Raw genomic sequence first — 25,723 nt, forward strand, 5'->3', positions numbered from 1 at the left:
CCAGACCTCATTTAAGGTTTGGAAGTGGAGATGAGAGTATTTTGCTAGAGATCCTTACTTACCTGAGGCCTTCTGAAGGTAAGCAGCTACTTTCCTCTATTTCCTTTCTTTTGGCTGTTGTGTTTGAGCTAATCCTTACTTGTAGCCTGGGATCTTGCTGCTGTGCCTTCCATTGTATTGCAACAAGAAAGGCCAAAATCACTTGTTTTAGAAACTGTTATTTACAGAGCAGAAAGACTCTATCTTTAATTATTCTTTCAATATTGCAGATATGTTGTTTCCAGGCATTGCTTTTCTTGGGCTGGCTGCTCCTGGTCAATGCTCAAGCAGGTGCAGGCTGCTCAGAGCAGCCCTCTGACTTGCCAGCACCACTGAGGAGAGCCAGCAGAGCTCTTAGGGCTTGGCTAGACCCAGCTGTGCACTGCAGGCCCTGTGGCCTGCTAGGAGGCCCAAAAAGTCATAACAAATACTCTGTCCCATGGTTGGCTGTGTGAAATACTCTGGTTTGGGGACTCAAGTGCTGAAGATGTGCTCTTGTGGAGGTGAGGCCTGTTCCTGCTGAGCTGAGGAGCAGCACTTGCCCTGGGCTGTGGCTGGTGAGGTAAGGCCTCCTGCGGGCTGCGGCTGCTGTTAGCGGTGGTGTTGAAGCTCCCTGTGGGGTCTGCATTTGTGTGGGACAGAGGGGCTGGGTGACCCTGCTGAGCTACACCAACAGGGGCTGTGCTGAACGCTGCTGTGCTGAGGCTTCCTGTGAGAAGAAGCCCCGTGGGTCAGTCGGGGTGCTGCTGTGGCCTCAGCTGGAGGCCTGACCGAAACCTGAGGCGATGGGTGCCTGCCTGTGTTTCTGACTTGGTTGACAAAGTGCCTCAGTGCTGTGGGCTGGACAGGAGAAGGTACTGAAAGTGCAAGTCTACAGAAGGAAGAGCTTAATTTTTTTTTCTGAAAGGTTACAAAATATTTCCAGACCTTAAACTGGGACTTCTTTGGAAAAGTTTATTCTGGCTCTGGGAATGTCCTACTGGAGCTAACTGACAACAGCTGAAATGAGTGTCTCTAAGCAACAATCACAAATATCTACTGCAATTTTTGTAATTGATTTTAAAGCTCTATCACTGGTTTCTTGGAAGGCTAGTGCTTTCTTTTTCTTTACTCTAAAGTTCCCTAGTTTCTTGGTAGCTTGTATGACAGTGCAAACTTATACAGCATCAGTGTTAAGAGAGAACCTGAATGAGCTTGCTGGGTGTGAATTACTGTAAGCTCTGTGGGAATACCAATTCACATTTTATTTCAAGGTGTATGGGAATTTTTTGTTTGGGGTTTTTTTGGTGTGGCTTATTTCTAGTCTTAGTGGCTTTGGAGGCTAATAAAGAAATAGCATCTGTTGTAGCAGGGAGGCAGCAATTCTTCACTGAAAAGATTTGTAAAGCTTATTAAATGACTAAGGAAAAAAATCTAGTATGATTAAGAAGTTGCTCAGCTACAGGACAAAGACTGAATGTGGTCTGCACTCCGTCTTCCTGAGATCAGGTGGGTCAATCTGCATACCTGAATACTTAAAATAGTGAAGGCTTGCCAGTGTTTATTGTTAACTTTAATGAAAGGTTTTGGTTGACTGTACAACTCATAGATCAAATAGTCATTAGGAGTCTCATTAGCAGTAAATATTTCTCATAAACAGTAAACACATGGGTTAAGAAATTCCTAGTACATAGAGCAGAGCTTCATATATGGGACCCTATTTGCCATGGAATTAGCATCTAACAGATAATGTAATTGGATGAGTCATTCTTCACAAAAGCCAGACTGGAATCAAGTTGACTTCATAATGAGCAAACACACTGGAATTTCTTTATTTATTAAATTAAAACCACACAATGTATCACACAAAAACACACATCTGATATTCCAATGCTGTATTTCACAGAGGAAAACTCTCTCGCTGTAACTCTTCCATTTTACTAGCAAAAATCTAGTTTGCAGACAGTTCATTAATGATAAAGACCTTAACTAATCAAAACAAGTCAAATACCCCTCTCAAGCAATAAACCAGTGTTCATATAACCACACAGACACACAGTTCAGAGGCAAGTTCTGTAGCCCTGAAGCAGACACAGCTTCCACAGCAAACTTGTCTGTGTCTGCAGAGTAAGTAAATTTTCATTTGATTTTTTACAAGCGAACTTATTTAACATTTTAAATACTTAAAACAAATTTCACTGTAACAAGTATTTACAAAATCTTTACTAAAGATCAACATCCTGCTTAAAGGGTGACCTCAAGGATATATTGTTGCTACCATGCTACAATTTGCACAGAAGGGGCATAAAGGCCATTGCTAGATTTGGAAGGCTTAAACCCTTTGTTGATATAGCATAAGGACATTAACCTATGGAAGGCAGAAGAGGTCAATTTCAGTGCAATTACCCATTCATGACTTATACAAAGTACATCATGACGATGAGTCCAAAAGACTTTTTTGAATTACTGACCATTTAGTTCTTTAAGAACTGATTTCATGGGAAGTTTTCAGGCTATCACATCTGTCTTCTACTGGTGATATGAAGAAGTTGCATAGGGACCTTCCTCATTCTCCTCCTCTCTAGAAAGAGAACAATCATAAGCATCACATTAGGAACAGATATCATGCTTCAGCAGTGAAGTTGTCACAAAAATGCAAATAACCAGTTTTCCTAGCGGGTCAAAATAGATGAGACTGGCATTTCCTAATAAGAATAACACTGTTGTATGCTACTGTTCCTTATGTATGTCTGGAATTCCCATTATTTTCAGAACAGAAAGCTGATAATAAGTAAAGCTAAAAAAGTTTGACATCAGAACATGTACAGTTCAATGACTCTATACAGTATTTCTTATTTGGCACTAGTATGAAGGATAAACAAGTAGAAGCATGCTGAAGTTCCAGCACTGTTGCTCTCCATCTTTCTTTAAAAAAAAATCTACTTTTACTTACTGCCTTCTAAGTGGCAGAGGATGTGGAATGGGGCAAACAAGGCCATGATGGGAGCAGTCCATCAGAGCTGTAGCCATATCTGTGTTTTGTTGCTGCAAGGATATTCCCTGAATGAATCTGTTAATGTATACACCCTGTGTACCTATCAACATTCAGACTGATCACTTCGATTTTATTAGCAGAAAATAGTTGCCTACCATCTCTAGTGTAATGACTGCAAATACCAAAGTAGTGTTGCTATTACAAATCTCAGGAACCTTCAATCTGCTTTTTTTTTTACTTGATTATACTGCTATTTTTAAAAGTTTGTATGAAAGCAATGCAGTGCAATGATCAGTGCTAATTCAAACATGGTAAGCACTCTGGAGATCACTCTTTTTTGGAAGTATATCTTCAAGAACAGTTCAGTAACATAACTTTAGAGCTGCTGCCAATTCTGCTGTTGTGAGAACGGAAAGACTTCTCAGTTGTTGCACTGTGAGCCTCAAAGGATTTATTTTTAATGTTGCATGTGCCTGCATGCAAAGATAAGGTTATTCACATAGCCCAATAATAGCACAAACTACACCAAACCCCATTGTGCAGACTTTCGTGTTACTTCTAAGCATCATTAGCTACAACTCAAGTAGCTTAGTAAATTATGCTCATTTTCACAATCCTTTCCTTTTTCTGAGTAGTGCAGCCAAAATCTTCTTATGATACTGCTTTTATCTTGATGCAACTTGTTGAAAAAATTAAGCCTCTGAGAAAGCAAGGTTTTGGTTAACATGTAGTTATTGCAGGGCTGTGTGGTGATGGCAGAATTGAATAAACTAGCCTACCAAAGTAACAAGACCACAAAACTAGTCCAAGCTGTTCATCTCTGGTACAAGACTGGCATTTGGGTCACAGCCAACTCTGAGAGATTCCTGTATGTGGCAGGGACATAAAATAGGGGTTGCTTGAACCAATGCAGGGGGGAAAAATCTTCTGACCAAGGCTCAGGTACACTGTGATAAGGGTTAGAAAGAACAGCTTCCAGCCTTTTATTTCAGGCTGCAGAACTGTGAAATACTACTATTGCAGATCTTTAGAACTGTCCATAATAAATGCAACTTATTACAGATGGTTTAAAAACAAAAAAAGCTTTACATGAAGAAAGATTATACAGCAGTAGCTTTGGTCCAGGGCCCATAAGCAACAACAAGGCAGTGTGCATATGTTTAACAACTGAACAATTTTCTTCCTTCACTTTAAGATGCTTAAAATAGCAAAGTGATAAGTCACTGCAACGTCCCCTTTCAGGAGAAGAAATGGCAAAACATTACAATGTTTTGTAGTGCTGTCTCTTCTTGTATGATGTTGCCACTTAACCCAGCAGGATGCAAGCACAGGAGACCTGCTGCAAGCTATTGCATGTTGTTATGGCCTGAAGCACACTAATAACTACATCTGTAAGACGGAGCACGCTTGCAAATGAGCAAGTAAACTTGAATTCAACCTTTAGATGCTTCTAAACATCCACACAAACAAGACAGCAATCTAAGCTCATGAACTCAGCTTTTGCAAACCTGAAAATGTGGTTCTTCACAGGTATCCTCCTTTGAGTTATCTGTTTTCTTAGCTGATGGCTAACGATGGTGAGCAATTATTGGACAAATAACTGAACTTGTTACAAATTTCAAATCTTTTTTACTCTTAGCTCTAGGCAACTGAGCACATAACAACATAAGGCTCTGTTCCAGCGCTGCATGCTGATTGATTACATTGGCTCATATAAGCCATAATGATTAGAATGGCTGTATTCAATTACAGCGTTTCCAAAATCTGTCACTGAAAATGCAGTTGCAGAAAGACACAACCCATCCCAGAAGCACAGCAGATGGCCTTAGTGTTCTAGCCCACTGCACTACCCTAAAATATTAAGTATCTTACAAAGAGATTGTATTAGATCTTCAACTGTTTGATACAAAAAGTGTTGCTGAGCTTAATTTCATTTTCAGCATCCTGAGACATATGTAATAGCAAGATGAAGCACTAGCATATCCTTAAACTACAAGCTGCTTTTCTGCTGTGTGTAGGTAGAAGTAAATAATAGATATTCTTTCCTAAAATGTAACTACATGAGTTCACTACATACTACAAATAACTCTTAATAACTACTGCATTCCTTTTGGTCTCCTGTAAAAGTACTGCCCCCCAAAAACATGCCTTACTCCCTTAGGCTGCTCACGGAGCTGCACCATGGGTAAATATGCCTGCTTGGAGAATTCCTTAAGCAGTAATTTCTTGCCAGAGAGACTGCGGATGCCCCATCTCTGATGACATTCAAGGTCAGGCTGGATGGAGCCCTGGACAACTGATTTAGGGGTTGGCAATCCTGCCCATGGCAGTGTGGCTGGATCTAGATCTGTAAGATCCCCTCCAACCTAAGCCATTTTACGATGCTCAGTGAAACTCCCCAGTAAAAGGAATATTAAATGTAGATCTAACTATATGCTTCCATAAACTCTAGGAGTGAAAGGCAGTGAGCACAAATTGAGTAGATTATATTCTATAGTCTCTGGCAATTGACTACTTGCATTGCTATTGAAGTTAACTTTAGAAGTTAATATACCCCATTCTTTTGTGAGTACTTAAAGGACTGAGTTCAAGAGTTAAGATTAAAGAAAAAATCCCCAAAAGTCTTCTATGTAGCAGGAGACTGAAACAGATACCTGTATCTCAGAAAGATACCAAATAAGCATGATCAGAATTGGTGTGTGTATATGCACGAATTCTTGGTTACATTAAGCAATAAAGAGTATAAAGAGTGACTTGGTATGTTAGAACATCTACTAAATCGGGATTATGAGTATGGTGAGAAGTTCTGACTTGAAGTTTTGAAACAGATAGAAAACTGCAAGCAGAAGCAAACTTTCTCAGTAATGTCACTTGTTCTATTGTATCCATTTTCTATCCAGCAGTGGCCAGCTGCGTGTACGTGGAGTGCAACAGATAACAAATTCCATTCTCCTGTTTGTCTTATGTGGTATTTTCCCAAATGAGACTTGTCCAATTAATAAATTCAATATACTGTTTCCCTCCAATTTTTCCCAGTAACTGAAGCTTAAGTTGCTGGAATGACCCTTTACCTAATTTTTTCTTTTAAAAAAGAAAAAGGACTCTAAGCTCTACAGCTTTGATCCTTGAAGGTATCAGTATTTGAAAGTGAATTGGGATGATGGAAGCTCTGCATTAAACAATTTGCAAAAGCAAAGTATGTATTTGCTTGCATAACCTCTCTCCAGATCCCATAGTAAAAGAAGTGATGCTAGTTCCCTGCAGGGGTTCCCTCTGTTGTTGTCATGGGAAATGCTATCACTGTGGCAAATGTTAAAAGGATTTTCTAGGATTAAAATACATACGGACTTCTGGTTGCAATAGAAAATACTGAAGAAGTCTACATAGCTGGATCCACGAATTGGGGAGAGGATAGGGAAAGGAGGTAAGATTTTTAAGTGAAAGAAACTGCAGTGTGGAGCATGTTGTGAGCTAGCTTGGGACAGGAGAAACAGCTTCCTGTGTCAGCTTCCATGTAGGCTTTGGCTTAGTACTCTACAGCAAACTGGGTTTGCTCAATGAGTTGCCTACTTAAATCGCAAGACATCTTGGACAAGACATCTGGCACTATAGCTTTCATAGGGTAGTATTAGTACTGAAATTCTGTGAGCAATGTATATTAAGGCAGCCTCTAGCCATCGTGTCAAGGCACGTGCTAGTGGTGTACTGCATATGTGTCTTGTGCATGATGATAGTGTAGGCATGCTGTGGACAAAACAACAGCTGCTGTCTGAGATGCACCCACAAAAAGGGTTCAGTTTAGACTGAAAAGCTTCTAGGATGAAATGAAGGTGCTTAATACTGAAAGTGGCATTTACCTGACGCTGTCATCTTTTAGTTTTCTGGCTGCTTGTTTGGATAACTTAATCTGCAAGTCCAATCTCTGAAGAAAATCTTTGGCAGACAGTTCTTCCGGTGCAGTGGGCTGATTGTCAGGTTCTTGAGGACTGGGAGAAGAACTACTTTCTTCCTGAACTGTCACTAGCCCTTCTTCACAAGAAGGGGAGCTGTCAACTGTTTCATTCTCAGGAGACTCCAGTGAGTTAAGTCCATTGAACAGTAATGGTTTCTCTGATATAACAGGAATACTCAGGGTTTTCCTCAGAAATATACAGTCATTAGTGAACAGTTTATTTGCCCTCTTTATTTGTTCCATCTGAAAAAGATAGGAAAAAATGTAAATGATTAGGTTTTGGTGAAGCATAAAATGCTGCCTTTCTGAAGTGCTACAGTAACCTCTACTTCCAGTAGGACTATACTTAGCAGTAGGAATGATTTCAAAAAGATTATTTCACATTCAAAGTGACTTTAGAGCTTCAACATTCTAGCTTTTCCTTTGCATACAGACTTGATGCCACACTTGGTCCTCCCGGAAGTCTTGTACTACCTGAAGATGTGTTTCTCAAATTGCCTTCCAATCTCATTACAGGCTCACATGAACATTTAGGGAAAAGCAGAGGGGCTGCTGGTTTGGATTTACATTAAAGCAAGGCTCAGAACTGCTAACAGCTGCTACAGGGAAACCATTCTGGTGAAAAGCATGCATAGTACAAACAAGGGGTTGATAGTTAAATCAAACATTCTTAGGATGTTAGTTAAGAACAGGGAGCACTACAAACGCTGGGAGAGCAGTATATGCCTCATGCATGCCAATTTTTCTCCATAGCTGATATAAGTTCAGATTTCAGCTGAAGCTTCAGTGAGGAGTTGGGAAAAGGATAAAGGCCCTGTAAGCAATACGCACTACAGCTATATAGACTACATGCTGCGTCTATCCATTAAACTGAATTCTGTGGCATGATTAACAAACACTTCTACATCAGAATGCATATGAACCACTATGTAAATTCATTATTATCTATGCAACTTTTACTCATGACACTCCATAACCTTCATCAGCAAATGCTACATCATAGCAGAAGGAAGAATGAAGTGGACACATCCTTATCAGCAGTAATGTGTATGAAACCTCAACTGTTCTGTACTTAACTGAATTCATAATAGCACCTCAAGTTGCTCTACAAAGAACAGGCTGTAATGTGTGCTTATTACTGCCTCCTTACAAAGAATATTAAGTTTTCACTCATCAAAATTTCCTTTCAGGTCAGTGAGCTAAGCTGACTTTCTATTTCTCAACTGCAATCTTTGCACCAGGAAAGACTGTACATTATTAAATGACTTCTGTTTTAACTTGAGCTCAAGACTTTACCAGGAAAAGTCCTAGTCCCCTGGTGACTGCAATAGGCAGGGACCCATAATCATGATTATGCTGCAGTGATAAACGCACTCTAAATAAAACCTGCTTGAAAACAAACGTAACAACAAGTGAAAATATTCCTCTAATGCAGCAGTGTTATACCTCCATATTAAACTAAAAGGAGTGGAATTGTGTAAGAATAAAAACTGTTAAGTCTTGTCATAATAGGAATTTCACTGCTACATTTTTCCCCAGAAACAAATGCGGAGGGCTGCAAACACTAGCCATTCACTCCTTCAGAGTTTGCAGCATCTTGAGTTTACTAATGGATAATGAAAAATGGCTCTATCTTACGCTTACCATTTTTAAGCTCTTCTAAACTTTTTTCTGCCACTGCTTTGTGTCCCTCCCAATGGCAAGAGAAGTTGATGTGTTAAACCAGTTCCTTTCTCACACTGAAGATGCTATTGGGGAAGCAGTCTAAAACCAGTGGAAAGCAGTGGAGATGCTAACCTGCGTCTTCTGAATGTGCTCTACCTCATAGCAGACTTGAGAAGAAAATGTAGGAGAAAGGTGTAATTGAAAGAGCTTCCACATGGTCTGCTCTGGCCAGAGACTGCTTTTGTTTACGTACGAGAATCGGTGAAAGGTGAGGATGTGAATTCTCAGCATGCTCATATGCTCCAGGGTAAGTGATGTGTGGCCACTGGCAGAACTAGAATAAACTTCTGCATGTGAAATAGACCTGGTGTGTGCAATAAGACCATCTGCTATACTGCTCTTACAGGTTTGTGCAGTAGTAACAGCTGTGATATTGTATACGGATGAGTTTGCTTGGGTCTTGGAAGCCAGATGAGATACTCGTCAAAATAGGGGATTGGCTCTAGAAAGGTTGTACATCAGGGAGGGTGAGAATACTGAGAACAATGGAATCAAACTCAGGATTGAATTATTTCTACCTATTAAACACACAAAAAATGGTCTATTCTTCAGAGATGATGCAGCCACCTGCAGCAATTAGCTGGCTCAGATGGAGGCACAACTGGATTTAGTCTCTTTCAAAAGCTGGGTGATTAGCATTGAGTTTCAGAAACTCTGCAAAGAGGAGATCATTACTGTTCTAGCTTCTGAAGACTAGAAGCTATCTTTAGTGCACCTTACGTAGTATAGGGCATATCTCCCAGCTCTTTCCCAAGCAAAGTACCATCAGAATGCCATAAAGGAAGCTTTGCCTGGCTCAATAACAAGATTCATAATAGCATCAGATGCAAACTTAAATGTTTATTTTCAACACTTTTAAAAGTCAATAGTGTTTTTTGAAGGATACCGAAAACTCGCATTTAAAATGCTAAGTGGAGCTCCTCTCTGAAAACAACAAGATGAAACATTCTATTTTAACCTTTGATTCCTTCAACAAGGGGACTAGGAAGCCAGTATTTCATCAGGTGCTAAATAATGCATTGTACTGCTGCTCTCTATCCCCCTTCACTGCAACACTATCCCTGGTTAATTCTTCCTGGAATACCCTTTAAATACTATCTGGTGACATTTGGAAAAAGACTGCGTATCTCCATTAGTAACAATGTAATAGGAAATATGTCTCTTAAATATCATTTTAGAGTCTTGAAAACATTAATGTGCTATATTCTCCAACTGTAGCTTCTGCATTCATAGGTGTTTGGAGAACAATTTAACACCAGTTTTCTCTGCACTAGGAAACTGATTTGTTAGCTAGATCTACAATAGCAAAAGCCTTTTCTCTTAATGTAACTGAAGCAGCACTAATGGGTAAACTGGTGCTGAATTCATCAAAACTGCTTCACAGCAAAACAAGTAGACTTCATCCTTCTCACCACACTAAAAGGGATCCCTTTGTAAGACACAAAGTGGTACTCTATCTGAACCATAAATATGATACTAAACACATGAGCTATTAATTCCCAGAGTTAAATTACCTAAGTGTTCAAAGGAATATCTCACAAACCTCAGCCATGCAAGATTAATAGCATTTGGGGGAAGAAAGGTGAAGGGCAGCAGGGGATGAGGCCAAACAAATCATGCTGATATCTCTCTAAAATGTTCTTTCCATCCATCTCAAATTGCTTGTGTGTCATGGCATCTCAGGCACTGGACAGGATGTCTTCTGCTACGAAGTAACTCCCTTTGAGGAAAACCACATGGAGAAACTTACAGCAACAGTAATACTGGAGGCAGTGACAGCCTAAGATAATTCTGATGCTGCGTAGCACCCCTTAGTCTTAGACAACTATACAGGGTGTAGGAAGTCAATGTAGTGGTCCTCAGAGGAAGTCGGTCCTTGTCCCTGTGTGAACATGTAAGAGCCTTCATTTTGTTTAAAGCCAGCATGTTTGCATGCATTCACACCTTGGGATGAAACCATTAGAGCAATAACAAATGACTGATGGCAGCTAACTTGGCAGTACCCTGAGGGAGATTCCATGTCAGTTTAACCTTTCTGAATTGGAGCCTACAGTGAAGCAGCTCTGGTTTCCTAGGCAAAAATACTAGCAACAAAGAAACAGCGAATGAGATCTTAAAACCAGCATTTATATTTGAAATGTGTCATTAGAACAGCAAAAGTTTATTAACACATCATAGTACAAAGTTATTGTCTGTAAATTAAACACTTCAGATGGGACAGGTCTGATCCACAACTTTATTTCAGCTGAGAGGGAACCATAGAGTGTTCAGCATAGTTTCTAAAAACTACTTTAATAATCCATGCATATAATTTTTCTATTTAGTGCAGTGAGCAAATACACTTCTGAATAAAAACATCACTAAATCATTTAGCCCAGAGACTTCAGCATGGAAAATGCTACCCAAAATATTTTTTTTAATTGGTAAGTTAATGTTACTTTGCTTGCCTTGGTACTCCACAAAACTTTGTTTTAATGTATGCCTATATAAATTGCAAATGCCAAGAATGCCGTTAATGAGATTTGGTCAGAAGTTCCTCAAACCTTTTCACAACAAAGGCTGAATACTGTTGAAGCCTCAGCAGTTTTTGGAGCTAGAGGAAGGCAAGGAAACCCATTATATTCAACCTACTAATTTGGGACTGCACTGTACCTCCTCTGGAGAGAGCCAAGCTGGAAGGTGCTCTCTGCAGCTGGTGTGAAAGTGACGTTCACTATGTGCCTGCACTGTACTGCTGGCTGTGCTTCACCCCATGCAGTTGTGCACGTTGGTACCACTGAAATGCTGACAGCCTGCAGGGCTTCATGTGTGTGGGGAGGTCGGTGAGGTAGGGAGCAACCCGGGCTGTTAGGGGCTGCTGGTAAACCTCATGGACTGGGCTGGGAGAAGCCTTTAACGCGTTCCATGGGGATGCACTCTCCTTTCTAGGGGATGCAAAAACAGCAGCGCTTTTGAGCCGGCCGGGAGTCAGGTGAGCAGGGGGAGCATTTGGGCCTGAAGCTGTCGGGAGAAAATCTTTCGGCCGCAGCCAGCACGTTGTATCAACGTAAGGCGCTTTCTGAAGGCAAAATGTAATCGCCGTTCTCTGCAATCCGAGCAGAGCGCGGCGGCGGTCAGCATGCTGCCAGCGCAGATTCCCCATTGCCGCAGCCGTGGCACCGAAAGGCGACCGGTGCCGCATCCCCGCCGTGCCGGGGCAGAGACGCAGCCGCGCGGGCCTTACCGTGACGCCGTACTTGAGGGCGATGCCCTGCAGCGTGTCCCCGGCGCTGAGCCGATGCTCCACGTAGCGCTCCGCCAGCGGCGCCGCCACGCTCGCCGTACTGCCGTACGAGCGGGCCTTGATGAGGGCCAGCCGCTGAGACAGCTCGGCCTCCGACTCCGGCCCGCCGGGCGGCTCCTCGCGCGGCGACTCGGCCATGCTCCCCCCGACGCGCCTTAGCGCCCGCGGCCCCGCGCCCGCTCGGCAGCCGCCGGGTTCCCTCCCGGCATGGTGCGGCCCAGGCGCCGCCCGCCCGCCGGCGGCAACGGCGGCAGCGCGCGGTCTCGAGGCGGGCGCTCTGCGCACGCGCCACGCAGCGCTCTGGAGTCGGCGCGCGTGCGCCGTTGGCCGGAGGCAGCGCCGTGTGGCGCCGTTCGCGCAGCACAGGGAGGGATGCGCGGCTCGGCAGCAGCGGCGCAGTCCGGCGAGAGAGCCGAGCAGCTGCGGCGCTGAGCGCCTGCCGTGTGCGGCGTGGAGCCGGGCCCGCTTCAGCCTCTCGTCTGGACTCGAAGTGCTGGCAAGATCCCGGATCGGATCAGCTGTCTGTCCGCTATTTACAGTGAATACCTCTAAAATGAAAAGCTTAAATGTTTGAACCTGAGCTGAAGTCAGGGAGCCCATTTGTACCTGCGTTTCTTACGTGCCTTCAAAGTAATTTACAGAAGAATCTAGAAGTGTGTTACCAATGGGAATTTTGTTTTACGGAAGAGAATTGCTAGCTGTAGGGATGTGTCCACGATGCTGAAGTTCATGGAACAGTTGGTGTCCCTAAGGAATGGTGGGGAAATACTGGCTTGCCTGGAGCTCCCTGGTGTTGCACTAAGGACGAGGGCCCTGCTGGGCTGGTAGTTACTCACCTGATAGGAGCTCATGTGCTTTGGTGCCAGACTCCTCGCTATGCAGAGATCCTCGCTATGCTCCCTGCTCATCTGTACCAGCAACTTACTGCATCTGCAATTAAAGCTTTAATTGCTTGGTTTAGTTCCAGGTCGTGACTTCTGTTCAGCACGGAGTCTCTTGGCAGCACTGACTGCTGCTTTCCTTCCCACTGTTTTCTGTCCTTGGTCTTCCCTTGTTACTGTTCCTGTGACCTCTGCCATGTGAGCTTCCAGTTCAGATGAGCTGTGCTTGCCCAGACCTATTTCTTGAGCTAAAGTGATCGGTAATTCTTTAGGTACTGATGTCACCTAATTGGGCATTGGACTTGATGCTCTAATCAGGATTGCAAGTGACTGAGGAGTTCCCTCCTGTGAGTCATCACTCTGAGCCTGTAGACATCGTTACATCCATTACTCATTTCACAGGGGGGAGGTTGTTGCTGCATCTATAGCAGCTACAAATGTAGTTGATTAAATGAAAGCTTTCATTTCAGAACCCTCAACTCAGCACTATGAAGCCTCTGCCTCACCTGAGGGTTTCCTAGAGCTGTATCTGGGGAGAAGGGGAAACCTCCTTTTGCTTTTTCCCTAAGAAGGTATTCAGACCTAGATAACAGGCCTTACATTCTCACATAACGCTGTACAGGAACTGGCTAAGGACAAACTTATTTGGAACGACTGCTTTGTAACTATTGTAGTATTAGCTCACAAAGGTAATTCTAGAAAGGAGTGATGTGTCTGTGTCATAAATTCGTCTCCTCATCTTCCTAAAGTAACTCTGAGGATATTTTTCTTTTCAGTAGAGCACAATGAATCTTTCTGCACAATCAGCAATGTTAAGTGTATGCAGTCCATTGCCTGCCTGTTCCTGGGGGCTCCTAGCTGCCCCTTTGTTTTTGAAATTAATCCATATCTTGGTCAGTAAGTATGCAATGGTCTTCATTTATTTATTTTATAGATCAACAAGCTTAAGTCAGGAGGCTTCTGAACTAGAGATCAGTATCAGCTGAGCCTGAGCCTTGTTAAGGCAGCCCATATAACTTAATGTCCAAGTGGAGAGGAAAGTGCCTGTTAGCTGGGTAATCATTCTGTGATGATTAATGATCAGGTAGTGGTTATTTTATCAGTAAAGAAGTGTTTAGGCAGAACTTGCCTTGTGAAGTGTTAAATGAAATGGAGCATTACCTGATATTACTTATGGAGCAAGTTAGGAACCTCACAGCTTCCCACTACAGCAGTGTGGATATAGGGATCGGCCACAACAGAGCTGCTTTAGCTTCAGGAACATCTAAAACTACCCTTGTGGGTTACACGCGTGGGCAGGTTCACAGGATCCAGGACAGAGCAGATCAAAACAGGGCTGCGTGGAGATACGCTGCCTGCCTCTGCTCATGCTGCAACCTCTGCTGGAAAACAGTGCAATGCAGGACGGAGATCAGAGGCAAGTCTTGCCCTTTAAAAATAATAGCCCTGGGTTCTGTAATTAATTGCAGCAAAGAGAAAAGGACCTGAATAAATTTCAAAAGGAAAGTAGGTTTGTCTGAGCTGAAGCATGTTACTTAAGCTGTGTGCCTATTCCTCATCAAAATAAGCCCATTATGTAGCAGTAGCAGCTGTGAGCCATTATTAATATTTAATGCTCTCAGCAGGGGTTACTATGGGTTTCCGTAATAAGGTTACTTGAGTGTTGCAATATCATGTACTGAGTTTACATTCTCAGAGATTTTTTTGGCTTCTTTTATAAAGTGCCAGTGAAGTTTCATTTGTTCCCCTTCCTTATCAGCTGAATATCTCTCAGCTGCATCCTAAGTATATTATTATCCATGAAAGGGCTCTCATTGCCTTCTTCATTGCCTTTAGCTGTTTTTGTGCATCACTTGGTAATGAGTGTTGAAAAGCCCTGGGCTGATTGGAGCAATCTTGCACAGGAAGTGGTTTGGGTCCCATGGCAAGGGCTGGTTGTGCTATCACGGGGGTGCTGCATTTCCTCAAAGTGTCTGCCTTCTGGTGCGAGCTGTTGGAGGGGGATGGTGCTGGCTGGCTGATGTTTGTTCTCTACCTGTGCATGCTGGAAAGGCAAGCAGCCTTTGAGTGACCAACCATTACTTCCACTGCAAACAGGTGGAGTGAACTGTTGTTTCGCATATTGGAGTGGGCCACCTCTGGCCTTATTAGACCTTGGATCATGGGTCCAGAAACTGTACTCAGCAGAGCACTGAGAAGACAGGGAGTTGCAGCTCATGCTGCTTTGGAGAACTGTGGGACAAGCTGTCCAATGACCCTTGAGGGGCAGCCTCTGGCCTTCAAGCTCTGTGGCTTTGTTCAGTTCTTTTTAGCCTTCTTGTTTTTCAACTTTTCCTTTAGGTCATAAAGACCTTGGAAATCAAGCTGTTTAATGAGTTGTCAGGCAGGTAGTTCAGCAGCACAGGAGGAAGAAGCATTTGGAGCTGCAGCATATGTGCATTAGATCATAAGTAGTTGTGCTACGCTGCAGTGGTTGTCAGGAAGGCACCCTGGGATGGTGTCTGCTGTCCTCAATGACATCTGGATTAAATGTGCTCACTTTACAGCTAACACATCAGGCTGTAACCTTAATTTATGCCTCACTGATTGCTATATGTAGTTTGCTGCTCCACACACAGAGGGATGGATGGATGGATGTTGACTAACCTATTAAAGCATCACTAAATGGTCCCTTTCACATTTACTCAAAGTACTCATGACAGGTGATTTTAGCAGCATACCTTTTGCCTCCCGAAATGGCTCATAGGTTTGCAGGCAGTGATAGCTGCTTCTGCTGCTGAGCCCTTCAGCTGCTGGTGTGCTGGGTCAACAACGCTGCCCACCTTCCCCTGCTGAATTCAGATACAGCACAGCTAACCCCTGCTCTAGCCTTTTAATTAAAGAAGCAATGAATACAATAAATCTGGCTGTAGTATGATAGCTGGTGGCACCTCCCCTGGCGTGTATACCCAGCAATAAATATAGGCAAGACAGCCCTGTCACAAAGGATGTGAGCAATGCAGCTGAAGGCTGGTAATGAGGCAGCATCGTTCCTCAACCCAGTGCTTCTCCACATGTAGCTTTTTCAGTCTGAGCAATTCTGGTTGGAGAATATTTTGTCAGAAAAGCCGTAAACAGATGATTCACCATAAGAAATGCTTTATTCAGACAGAAATAAAAATTCTCGATATTCATTTGTCAGAGTAGGTGTTTTTTCTTTAGTGTCATTATGTGCATCACTTGCTGAAGTAGTTCCAGTTGCAACTGAGCCAAAGGGAGCTTTCTTAATTAAAGGAAGAAGCACAGAGGAGAAGACATTACATATTATTGCAATTACTTTTAGGCTATTTTTTACAGTCAGCTTTGTGTGACCTGTTTCAGCAGGTCAAGAGTAACTCATTAATTTTATATAAGCTTATAGCTTCACTTTAGTTTGGGAAGACTTGAAATCAAAAAGCTCCTCTGGCCCTTCCTGCAGCTATGGGTTCAGTGGGACAGGCAGGGAGTGATCTGTCAACAGGGCTGTCCTCTACTGAAGTGACTTGTGGTCAATCAGTCAAGGATCCAAGGAAGCTCCAGAATTCCCTAAAAATGGGAATGAAGTTACCTGATAACCAAAAATCCAGAGCAGCTAATCTGCTCCATGTGCTACTAAATTCATCCGTATTCGTTCTCACTGACCCTTTTTCCCTCAGCTGTCCATTCGCATCCCACATTTCTGTCATCTGTTGTCTTCAAGGTGGATCTGGCTTCAGCCCTGAGCTAAAGCTGCCCATACAAGGCAGAGTCTGAACTACCAGTAGGCTCAGTCCCCCACGGTCCAGTTTGCTTCAGCTTCCTCAAGTGATCACGTGCAACTTCTCCAAAATGTAAGCTGTAAGTTTTCAGCCTCTGTCCTCCAAGTCTTGAGCCTGCATATGTCCCACCAGCTCCTTGCCCAGCTGACAGACGGGCTCCGGCAGCAGTGCAAATGCTGGTTCTTGCCGTGTGTGCTTGCAGCTCCAGCTGCCTGCTTTGTCAAGAGGGGGAGGGGCAAGTGCTTGCAAAGAGCAGCATTTGAAAATAAAGGGGATTTGTTTGTTTTCCTTGCACGAAAGTGCTTGCAAAGCTGAACTCGGAAAGAGCATCTGCATTTGGGTAATCTTGGAGGTGACTCAGAGCTTCATCCTGCAGCAGTTCCTCAAGGACCCCTGTGGGGCTCCTGCCCATCCCACTGCAGGGAGAGGCTGCTCTTGGGTGAGGTGAGAGCAGTGACATGGGTGTGTTTGGAGCTGCACAGCAAGTTTCTATTCCAAGAGCTCTGTGCCCTCTGAGCTGTTTACTAGTGTGTGTTTTCTTCCTGTGGGAATACTTTAATTGGGCCTAATCAGCATCGTGGCAGATGTTGTCACTTGGTGTCCAAAATGGGAATGTGCTTTCAGTCTGAGCCTATTTTTAGCAGCTGCAAATTGGGCACAAAACCAGCAGTGCTCATGCTTCTCACAGTATGCTTCTCATCCAGCACGATGAAGAGATGGACTTTAAGATATTACAGGGGTGTTATTGGAATTGAGAATGGTGGTGGATGAAGTGGGTCATTGCTTGGCCAGCTGAGTGTTTCTGGGTGCTTCTTCTTAACTTAGTCTGTAGCAGGTGCAGGTCCCTAGGTTTGACCAAGCACTGCTTCCCATTGCACTCTCTGGGTCTTACCTCAGTATTTCATGGTTTTCTCTCTGGACTCTGAGCAGGCTCAAGTCTGACATCTCCAACAGCATGATGCCTGCAGGGGAAACATCCTGCAGCCATGTTCTGGTGTGCAGGAGGCCACTGACTTGCTTAGACTTGCTCCAAAGCAAGTCTAAGCCAGAATACGAGATGAACAGGTAATAATGGGGTAATGATGACCTGTAGGCAGACAACTTGCAGCAGTGCTGCTCTGCTCTATACTTTGCCTCTCTGCTGGAGGCTGTTGTCTCTGGAGCAATGTTGCTGGAAGCAAAAGGGTGCTGGCTCCTCACTCAGTAAACCTCAGCTTAGTGCACTTAGTTTAACTCTGAGCTGCTGAGAAGCATGCCAGTGTGTGAGCTGCTTTGTAAGTTAAAAGTCAAAAACAGGAAGTGAGGGGAGTCGAATCTTTGGGGAGGACTCTGTTTTAATATTTCCAGTGTATTCAGAATATGTTGCAATTTTCCACACTGCTGTAGTTCAGTTGTCCGAAGAGATTGTATATATCCTACCCACGTGTTATCCTTGGTACTTGTCAGATGAGCCAATGTCATGATGAAGATGTTCTTGTGTCCTTGTGTTTTCTGAAGGACAGAAGGTACTGCTCCTAGGTGCTGTAATATAATATCATTCTGGTGCAGTGTCCAAATACTGCACTTTCTGCATTGGCACATCTAATTGGCAGTAGACTTGTTTGTTCAAGCATCGGTGGGGCTTGTGAAGTCAGACATGAATATGTATGGTCATTGCAGTTAAATTATTTCTTTCTCCTCAAAGAATTTCATCCGCAGAGTCTCTTCTAGGGAGTCCTTCAGGCCTAGTCATCTCAGTACCTGAATCTTCCCTGCCTCACTTTGCTTCAAGGTCTCTTTGAGTGCCATTTTAATGTCTTTTCAGCTCTTTTCCCCATGCCCTCATTGCTTAATCCTCTTCCTGTAAAGCACTTGCTGCAATGAGCAGCTCATTCTTGCTCACCATTCTTTGATAGTCTTTGTAATTATTGTGTCTGTGTATAAGAAACACAGCATGTATGGGTGTACAAAGGCCTCGGTCTGTGAAATATCCGTCAAATACTGCCAGGAAAATCATCTCTATGATGACTTGGCTCAGCTGACAGCAGCCTGTGCTGAAGAGCTCTCAGAATGATTTGTATCTCTGCTTCTGGTTGCTGAGAGCTCCTTAATTAAGACTCTAGTACTGGCCATAAAATAGCATTTACCATACCATCATTTTGGCTCCCCATGTGGTTTTAGCCTGTGCTGTCTGAAGTCCCATCAAACCCAAGTGAGGTATGGGAACACTGTCTGGGGCACTGGCACTGAATGTGAGAACACAGGAAAGAAATGTCCAGAAGATTATGGCAGTGGGTACAATTCTGACCTGTGCTCTGAATTTGCAAACATGAGTGCTAGAGTTTGGATAGAAACTTGAATTGCAAAAGAAATCTATTGATTTCCTTGCTGCTTGCAACAATCAACTGTAGCTTCCCTTGAATTTCAAATGTGGTGATGTATAGCATCATCTGTGCTGGTGTTTTGCCTTTAGGAAGATCATTTGAATGAAAATGATGGGAGAAAACTGGAGAACATTGGCAAAATGTGATTGCTCACTCCTTGCAATCCAACACAGAAAAACTTGTGATTATTTTTTTCCTTTTATTTCTTGGCTGAAATGCTCAATTACTTCTGGCTTTGGTTTCCAAGCTCAGCCCAGCATCCATGTGTTCGTGTGCAGCTGATCTGTGTATGATACTAACTAGACATGGCAGCTCTCTTCTAAAATAGACTGTTCCAATCTGTCATTTTATTCCTTGGCACCAGGGGTTTTCATTTTCCTGAGATGAACTCCGCTGCTGGCCTTGAGCCTGATGGAGTGGAAGGAGTGCAGAACAACTGCCACGGTCACTAACTCACCTGAGCCAAGCAGGGAGCCCTGCCTCTCTGGTGAGGCACGCTCAGCAGCTGAACAGATATTTCCAAAAGAGTGACTGAGCCACTGAGAGGGATGAGCTGAGAACCCAAATGCATCTTATGCAATGCTCATGTTCTCAGTCATATGGTTTTGCTGAAACTTGCCTCATCTTTTTTCCTGTTAAGCAGTTTTTTCAGGCTGCTCTGAACTACTTCCCAAATTCCAAGTCACCTGAACAGATAAGTGAGGTCAAAGTTTTCTTCAGGTTATCCGGGTCATCTGCTTCCCAATGACTACTGTGGCACTGCAACAAGATGCCCTCTTTTATTATACGTCTTGCAGCATGGCTCAGTGCCTTGCTTCTAGAAGAATGTACCATCCAAAGGGAAGAGGAGGGGAAGGAGAGGGAGCAGGGGCCAAAGGAATCCCTCTGCAGAGCAAAGCCATGAGGATTTGTCTGTTCCCTGTGAGTACAAAATGCAGAACTCATTTTTACAGCTTCAGTTGCAGCTTCAGAGCTGGAACCAAAAGCTCAGAAGGTTTGGGCACACCTTGGCATTGGAACTGGTGTAGCCCTTTGGAGACAGATGATTTGTAAACCAGGCTGTGCCACTCTGAGTGAGGGGATGGGGTGGTCATGGCTTGGCACTCACTTTGTGTGGATCTGAGGGGTTAGGCTGGGTGTTCAGACCTCATTGTTGCCTCAGTCCTCTTCTGCAGGACTTATAGAAAGATCCCACCTGACTCTTTTTCTCTCCAGTGCAGTTCTCAGTATTTAGTCATACCAATTAAACTCAGCAAGCTGATTGCCACTGTCTAATACATGCATTGAGAAGCAAGGAGTACTGAATATATTAATTTATTCAGTGCTGTAAGAGACCTCATTGCCATCTGCTTTTGCTAATGATCATTTTAGGCATCTGTCACAGGTAAGAGTTAATACTCTTTTGGTAGGAGTAGGATTTTGTACAACTGCTGTATTGCTGGTCACCAGTGATTGATTAGTATGATATTTAACTTGAGTGCAAAGTATGCAATAAAAATTAAGGCAGGTCATTATGTGTTACTTTTCAAGCTGAGGGAGATGGCAGTTTGTGTAATCAATCCAAACCAGTGCAGGGGAGAAATACATTAAACTGAGAAAAATACACCAAAATCTTGATTCTCAAGGAAAAACAATGAGGTATGAAGCGGCTCCTGGGGTGTTTTTCATGTCCCAAGTGCACTTAGCTGTGTCAGCGCACACTTAAACAAAAGGCTCAAGCAGTGTGAATACTCCTCTAGCAAACCAGGACTGCCTGCTCTGGCAGGAATGTGTGTCTTACTGGTAGCAGGCAGAAGGAAGTGTTCAGCGATAGCTCTGAGGTGCTGGCTGTGATGCTAAATACATGCTAAAATTGGAATCTTTTTTCACAGCTCTGAAAAGTGAAAGACTGAATTTAAACAAAAGCATGGTTTTGAGCTGGCAAATTGGCCTACTTGAGGGAAAAGGTGCTGTGAGCATCAGCTAACCAAGTGGTACGGCGATTCTTCAGCCTGTGCTGTTTGCCTGAAGCAACAGGAGTGGATGTGTTTAATGGCCCTGTGAATTGAGATCACAATTTTAGCATAGTCATAACTGCAAGGAAAAATAATGGTAATCACTGAGGCTCGATGATGCTGTGACCTTTGAATTCCATGCTGTTTGTAGCAGTTGTATTTGCTTCAAGGCATGGCCAGAAAGCACCTTCAGCAGTGAACATACCCACTAAAGAATTAAATGCTTCTATCCAAAACCTAATAATCAAATTAAAGAAAATGCTACTTTCCAAGTACTGTTTTGGGGTTCTGCTTAGAATCCACACTGTGAATACAGAGGATGTCCTGCAGCACCTCAGTACTGCTCCCATTTGTGCTCTGCATGGCACACTGAGGCCTCCCATCCAGCTGAGGCTGCCAGGATCTGCAAAATGTAATTGGTGCCGCAAATGCACATGTGAGATTTAGAGCTAAGTTCTGTAGCCTTTAAATGACCCAAGTGATTATCTATCTATGGTGGGAGTGCTACCTGAGCTGTTCCAGTGTGGGGCTCAGACTCATCATCTTAAAAGCCTCTTTATGAATCATAGCTCTGTGCCCTTGAATAATTGGAATTGAACAGCATTGCAAATCTTAAGATTAACAGTCCAAGCCTCTCAGTGACAGTTGGTTTTGATGCACATCCAAAGCAGGTACCACTGCTCATCCTCACTTGAGCTGTCCCTGGGTCCATATTGGAACACCATAGGGCTCGGTTCCTCCAGAGCCAGCAGCTCCATGCCTGTCCCTAAGTAGAGAGCTCCACGTGTGCCCTGTTCATCCCAGCCTACGAGTCCTCAGCAGGGTGTGCATTCAGACCTCCTGTTGCAAAGGTGAAGCATATGAGAATTAGACTGAGACGTCGATCAAATTTATTTTTGTGAAGTGGTTAAAATGTATTGCTCTGCAGTAGGTGGTGCTGTACTGTACTGGTAATGCAGTCATTTCTAACTGATTGATCAGGAGGAATTCTCATAATGAAAGTGTTTGTGAGGATTTCTGCTAGTCATCTGCTGTGAGTGTTTTGTCTGTGCACAGAATTGACTTGGAGTTTCACTGACAGTCCATGAAATTTCATTTTAAGGCTCTGGCTGTTACCTTGGCACCTCCACCTTGGCCTTACTAGCTGTATTCTGTCAGCTTTCTAGTCTTTATGTGCTCAGATGACCTTGCAGTGATTTCTCCCTCCACTTCCCTGCACATGGCTTTGTGCAAGTCAGGTTTTTTAGCTAAAGCTTGGTTTTATTTGCAAAAGTCTTTTGTCATCTGCCTTCAGGGGGAAAGAGCACTTCAGACCTCAATCTTTGAATTGTAAAGCTTTACAAGCACAGATGCATTGCTTTTATCTCTCACCCTGAGCAGCTGCTGGCCACCTGCCTGCACACTGCGCATCCCTCCCACTGCTGCCATCCGGCAATTAGGGGAAAATGCTGCTCTTGCTCTCCTGTATCCTGTTACAGGCCTGGTTTCTATTAGCAGTACCATTTATTATAAGATCTACATATGTGTAAAACAGAGATCAACTTGAATGCTTTTATTTAAGGAGAAAATGGGTTCTCAAAGCAGTTCCATTACCATTGCTAGTAGACCAGCAGCTCCTTCCCTAGCAGTGTGAAAGTGGTTGGGAGCTGCAGTAATAACTGCAAGGAGCCATAAAGAGCTGCTGAGGAGATCAGAGCTCTGCAATATCACTGGAGAGCTCTTTTAGTGCTGTGTCTGAACGAGTCCCTTGGGATGCACAGAGTTGTGATACATATAGTGACTTTAAGCTGGATCCGTCCAACACTTTCATAAAGAAATCAAATCAAGGAGCCAATCTGAAATACGTGTACATGGCAACCATTCAGAATACTTAGTGAAGTGTTGTGCTGTAAAGATGACAGGTATGTGCAGGGTGAGCCTCCCCTGTGGTGGATCCTGGTCCTTGCCCTGGGAAGAGAGCAGTGAGCCCTGGCCACCTCATGGGGGCACAACAGTGGGCACACTTGGGAGATTCTGCTTCTGAACACGATAGAGCTGTGTCCTGTGCAGCAGATAGATGTGGAGATCCTCTAGCTCAGCCCAGCAGCTGTGTTTACTCTCAGCCCCTAAAAGGAGGCAGTGCTCTGGCACTGCTGGGTGCCATCAGGGAGGTGCCTGCTGTGGGTGGCTGCTGGTGGCACCCAGATTGCCTGCAGTCAGGGTATGTGCGTTCCTGCACGTATCCTTGGCAGTATCTGTGTTCTTTGGGGGATGAATTTCTCTCGAATTTCCAAGCAGCTTTGTTCAGGGGAGGAGATTCCAAGGGTCAGCCAGAGGGCTGATAGCTTGGCACCAGCTTAAGGGTTTTCAAATGAATTTCCCTCTCGAGGTCTCCTCTGCGAAGCTCCAAGCGGAGCAAATGACTGAGCTCAGTGTGAACACAGAGAATGACCCATCGGTGCCAAAGCTTTCTTAGCATCTCTCACAGCTCCTGTGTGCCAAACCGCTCGTGTGTCCAGTGGTGAACTCTGCTATCCCTGCACCCTGCTGGGCTCACAGACCTCGAGCCTTTCACTTCTGGAGCAGGTGGGCTCTGCTGTCACCGTGTGGAAATAGCTCTGTGTACTCTGCAGCATTCATTCCTGCCATTGCATTGCTTACTCTCTGCAACAGTTTTACACTGTCAGCTACTTTATTTTATTCTGAATGATGCAAGTGTTTGTTCTGATTGAATTATAGGCTAAATTAAGGACAACAGATGCTCAATAGGCTGGACAAGCTGGCCCCATAGCCCACGTTATGGAAAAACATGGCCCCAAATAATTGTATTATGAAGTAAAAAGGCTGCTTGTAAACAAAGGGAGCTGACTGACTCACAGCAAAGCAGTGACCTGTGCATCAGGGTGACCAAATACACACATGGCCTCTGGAATAACTCACTGGGCACTGAAAACCATAGCTGGATGCTACAATGACTGTGCACATTAGTGGGAAAAGAGTAAACTGAGCTGTTTTACAAGCCTGCTCTTGTTTTCCTCAGCTCTTGGAGCTCTACCCTGGGTGTTCTTTGCTCACCCCAATGCTGCACTAACCAACAACCCAGCTGGCTCTTTGAACACTGCAGGTCCTTATAGCTGCTGTTGGGCACTGCTACTGCTCCCAGCACTGCTCCCTCAAGTCTGAGCCCCACTGCCTTTGGGGCATCCAGCAGCATGGCCTTTCTCCTGGGGAGCTGCATGTTTTTCAGTGCACCAGTGCTGAAGGCAGCTTGTTCTGACCTGCTCTTTTAATTGTGGACTCTGTTGGACAGCTTTGAAAGTAAGGAAAAATCCAGTGTTTGAATTGGATTTTCTCGTCAGCACAAAATAAAATAGGAAACGAGTAGAAAATATTAAGTACAACAGTTCTGCTGTAATGAAAGATGTGTGCTCGAGCAGTAAATGCGTTTTATTAAGATGTCGTCACATCTCTTTGTTCAATCTGAGCTCTCTCTCGTCTCAGAGTTGATCTCTGAAAGTGAGCGCTGCTGCCGCCAGGTGCCCGAGCTGCTCTTGTCCCCGCGGCTGCCCAGCGCCTCTCCGTCACTCCTGGGCATCGCGCCGCCGTCCCCCTGCGGGCATTGCGTGTAAGAAGATGCCGCAGTCGTAAGTCCGGCTCAGCTGCTGCGCATTTACGGCGTAACGGTGGGGAAAGCTTAACTGGAGCTTCGACCCGCAGCCGCGCAGCGGTCGGCGCAGACCGGGATCCGAAGGCGGTTATTGAGGTGCTGTCCTTCGTTTTCCGACGGCTTTGACCCACCTGCCCCACGCAGCCCGAAAGCGGCGGGTTGTTACGGCGCGGTCGGAGCGCCGCTGCCGCCTAGCGGGGCCGCGGGGCCGCCCCTTGTGCCCCCGGACGCGGGGATGTCGGGGGGGGGGAGCGCGGCTGTACGGCGAGCAGCCTCTGAGAGCGGGCGATGGGCTGTGGGGCTGCTGGAGCGGCTGCTGCCGGGGAACGCCGCCACCCGGCTCAGCAGGCGTCTGTGCGAGGGATCTCCTCCGTTTGGAAGCATTTCCCGCCGATTTACACGACGTACGGGCTTTCCACGGGCACGTAAGGCGCTTTGCCTTTCAGAGGTGGGATACAGAGCGTCTCTGCTCCCTGGCGCAGGTTGTGCTCGTGGTCAAAGGGACTTCAACCCAGGCTGTGTAACGGCAGCAATGCAGGACCAGACCTGGTCTTCAAGTTGCCCTTCCCTTGTTAGAGCTAAAAGTGTGTAGAAATAAAGTCCTGTCTTGGAGATGGGAAATGGAGTGTGTGACCTCATAAGTGTCTCTGCAGCTGTATTCCCTGATTCAGCTCTAACTGAAGATCTGGGAATCTTGCTATGTATTTCCATGAGCACTCCCCCAGTGTTATGCCCTGCAAATCCCCCAGAACTGCATACTGGGCACAGATGTGCTGTGTTTTCTCACTGAGATATTTCCTCCTTTTCTTCAAGTGTCTTATTCTTTTGTTGTTGTTTTCTTTTTTTTTTCTTTTTTTTTGGGGGGGGGGGGCATGCAAGAAAAGAAAAGTGGAAAGATGCTGTGACACGTTGGTGTTGGTATTGAAAGCATTATTTGTATTTGTGTTGTGTGTTGGTGTACAGCAGTGTGATGATTTCACCAGCTCAGCCTTTAGGCATCTATGGAGATCCAAGCAGGCAGTGTGTTGGTTCCCCTGAAGCTTGGAGAGCTGTGTGTACAAAGAATCAGTGTGTGCTCCCCGTGTCACAT

General features: G+C 44.5%; 1 protein-coding gene across 1 annotated transcript; it reads right to left on the bottom strand.

Annotated features, from left to right (window-relative positions):
- Positions 1-1,814: 1,814 nt before the first annotated feature.
- LYSMD2 (LysM domain containing 2) lies at positions 1,815-12,111 on the bottom strand. The gene is made up of 3 exons (XM_042824705.1): positions 11,914-12,111; positions 6,871-7,208; positions 1,815-2,599 (listed from the first exon to the last, which is right to left on the bottom strand). The coding sequence occupies exons 1-3, from the start codon at positions 12,109-12,111 to the stop codon at positions 2,548-2,550; spliced, it is 588 nt and encodes a 195-aa protein (XP_042680639.1). The 3' UTR covers positions 1,815-2,547.
- Positions 12,112-25,723: the final 13,612 nt, after the last annotated feature.

The sequence above is a fragment of the Centrocercus urophasianus genome, unplaced genomic scaffold (assembly GCF_019232065.1).
Source record: "Centrocercus urophasianus isolate 14NV4802_14NV808 unplaced genomic scaffold, USGS_Curo_1.0 seq_23, whole genome shotgun sequence".
NCBI lineage: Eukaryota > Metazoa > Chordata > Aves > Galliformes > Phasianidae > Centrocercus > Centrocercus urophasianus.

Excerpts from the sequence above, each read along its gene's own strand:
- LYSMD2 (XM_042824705.1), bottom strand. The coding sequence starts at position 12,111 with ATGGCCGAGTCGCCGCGCGAGGAGCCGCCCGGCGGGCCGGAGTCGGAG. Across the intron at positions 7,209-11,913 it reads CCCTCAAGTACGGCGTCACG|ATGGAACAAATAAAGAGGGC; the intron begins GTAAGGCCCGCG and ends TATCTTTTTCAG. Across the intron at positions 2,600-6,870 it reads CTAAAAGATGACAGCGTCAG|AGAGGAGGAGAATGAGGAAG; the intron begins GTAAATGCCACT and ends TTCTCTTTCTAG.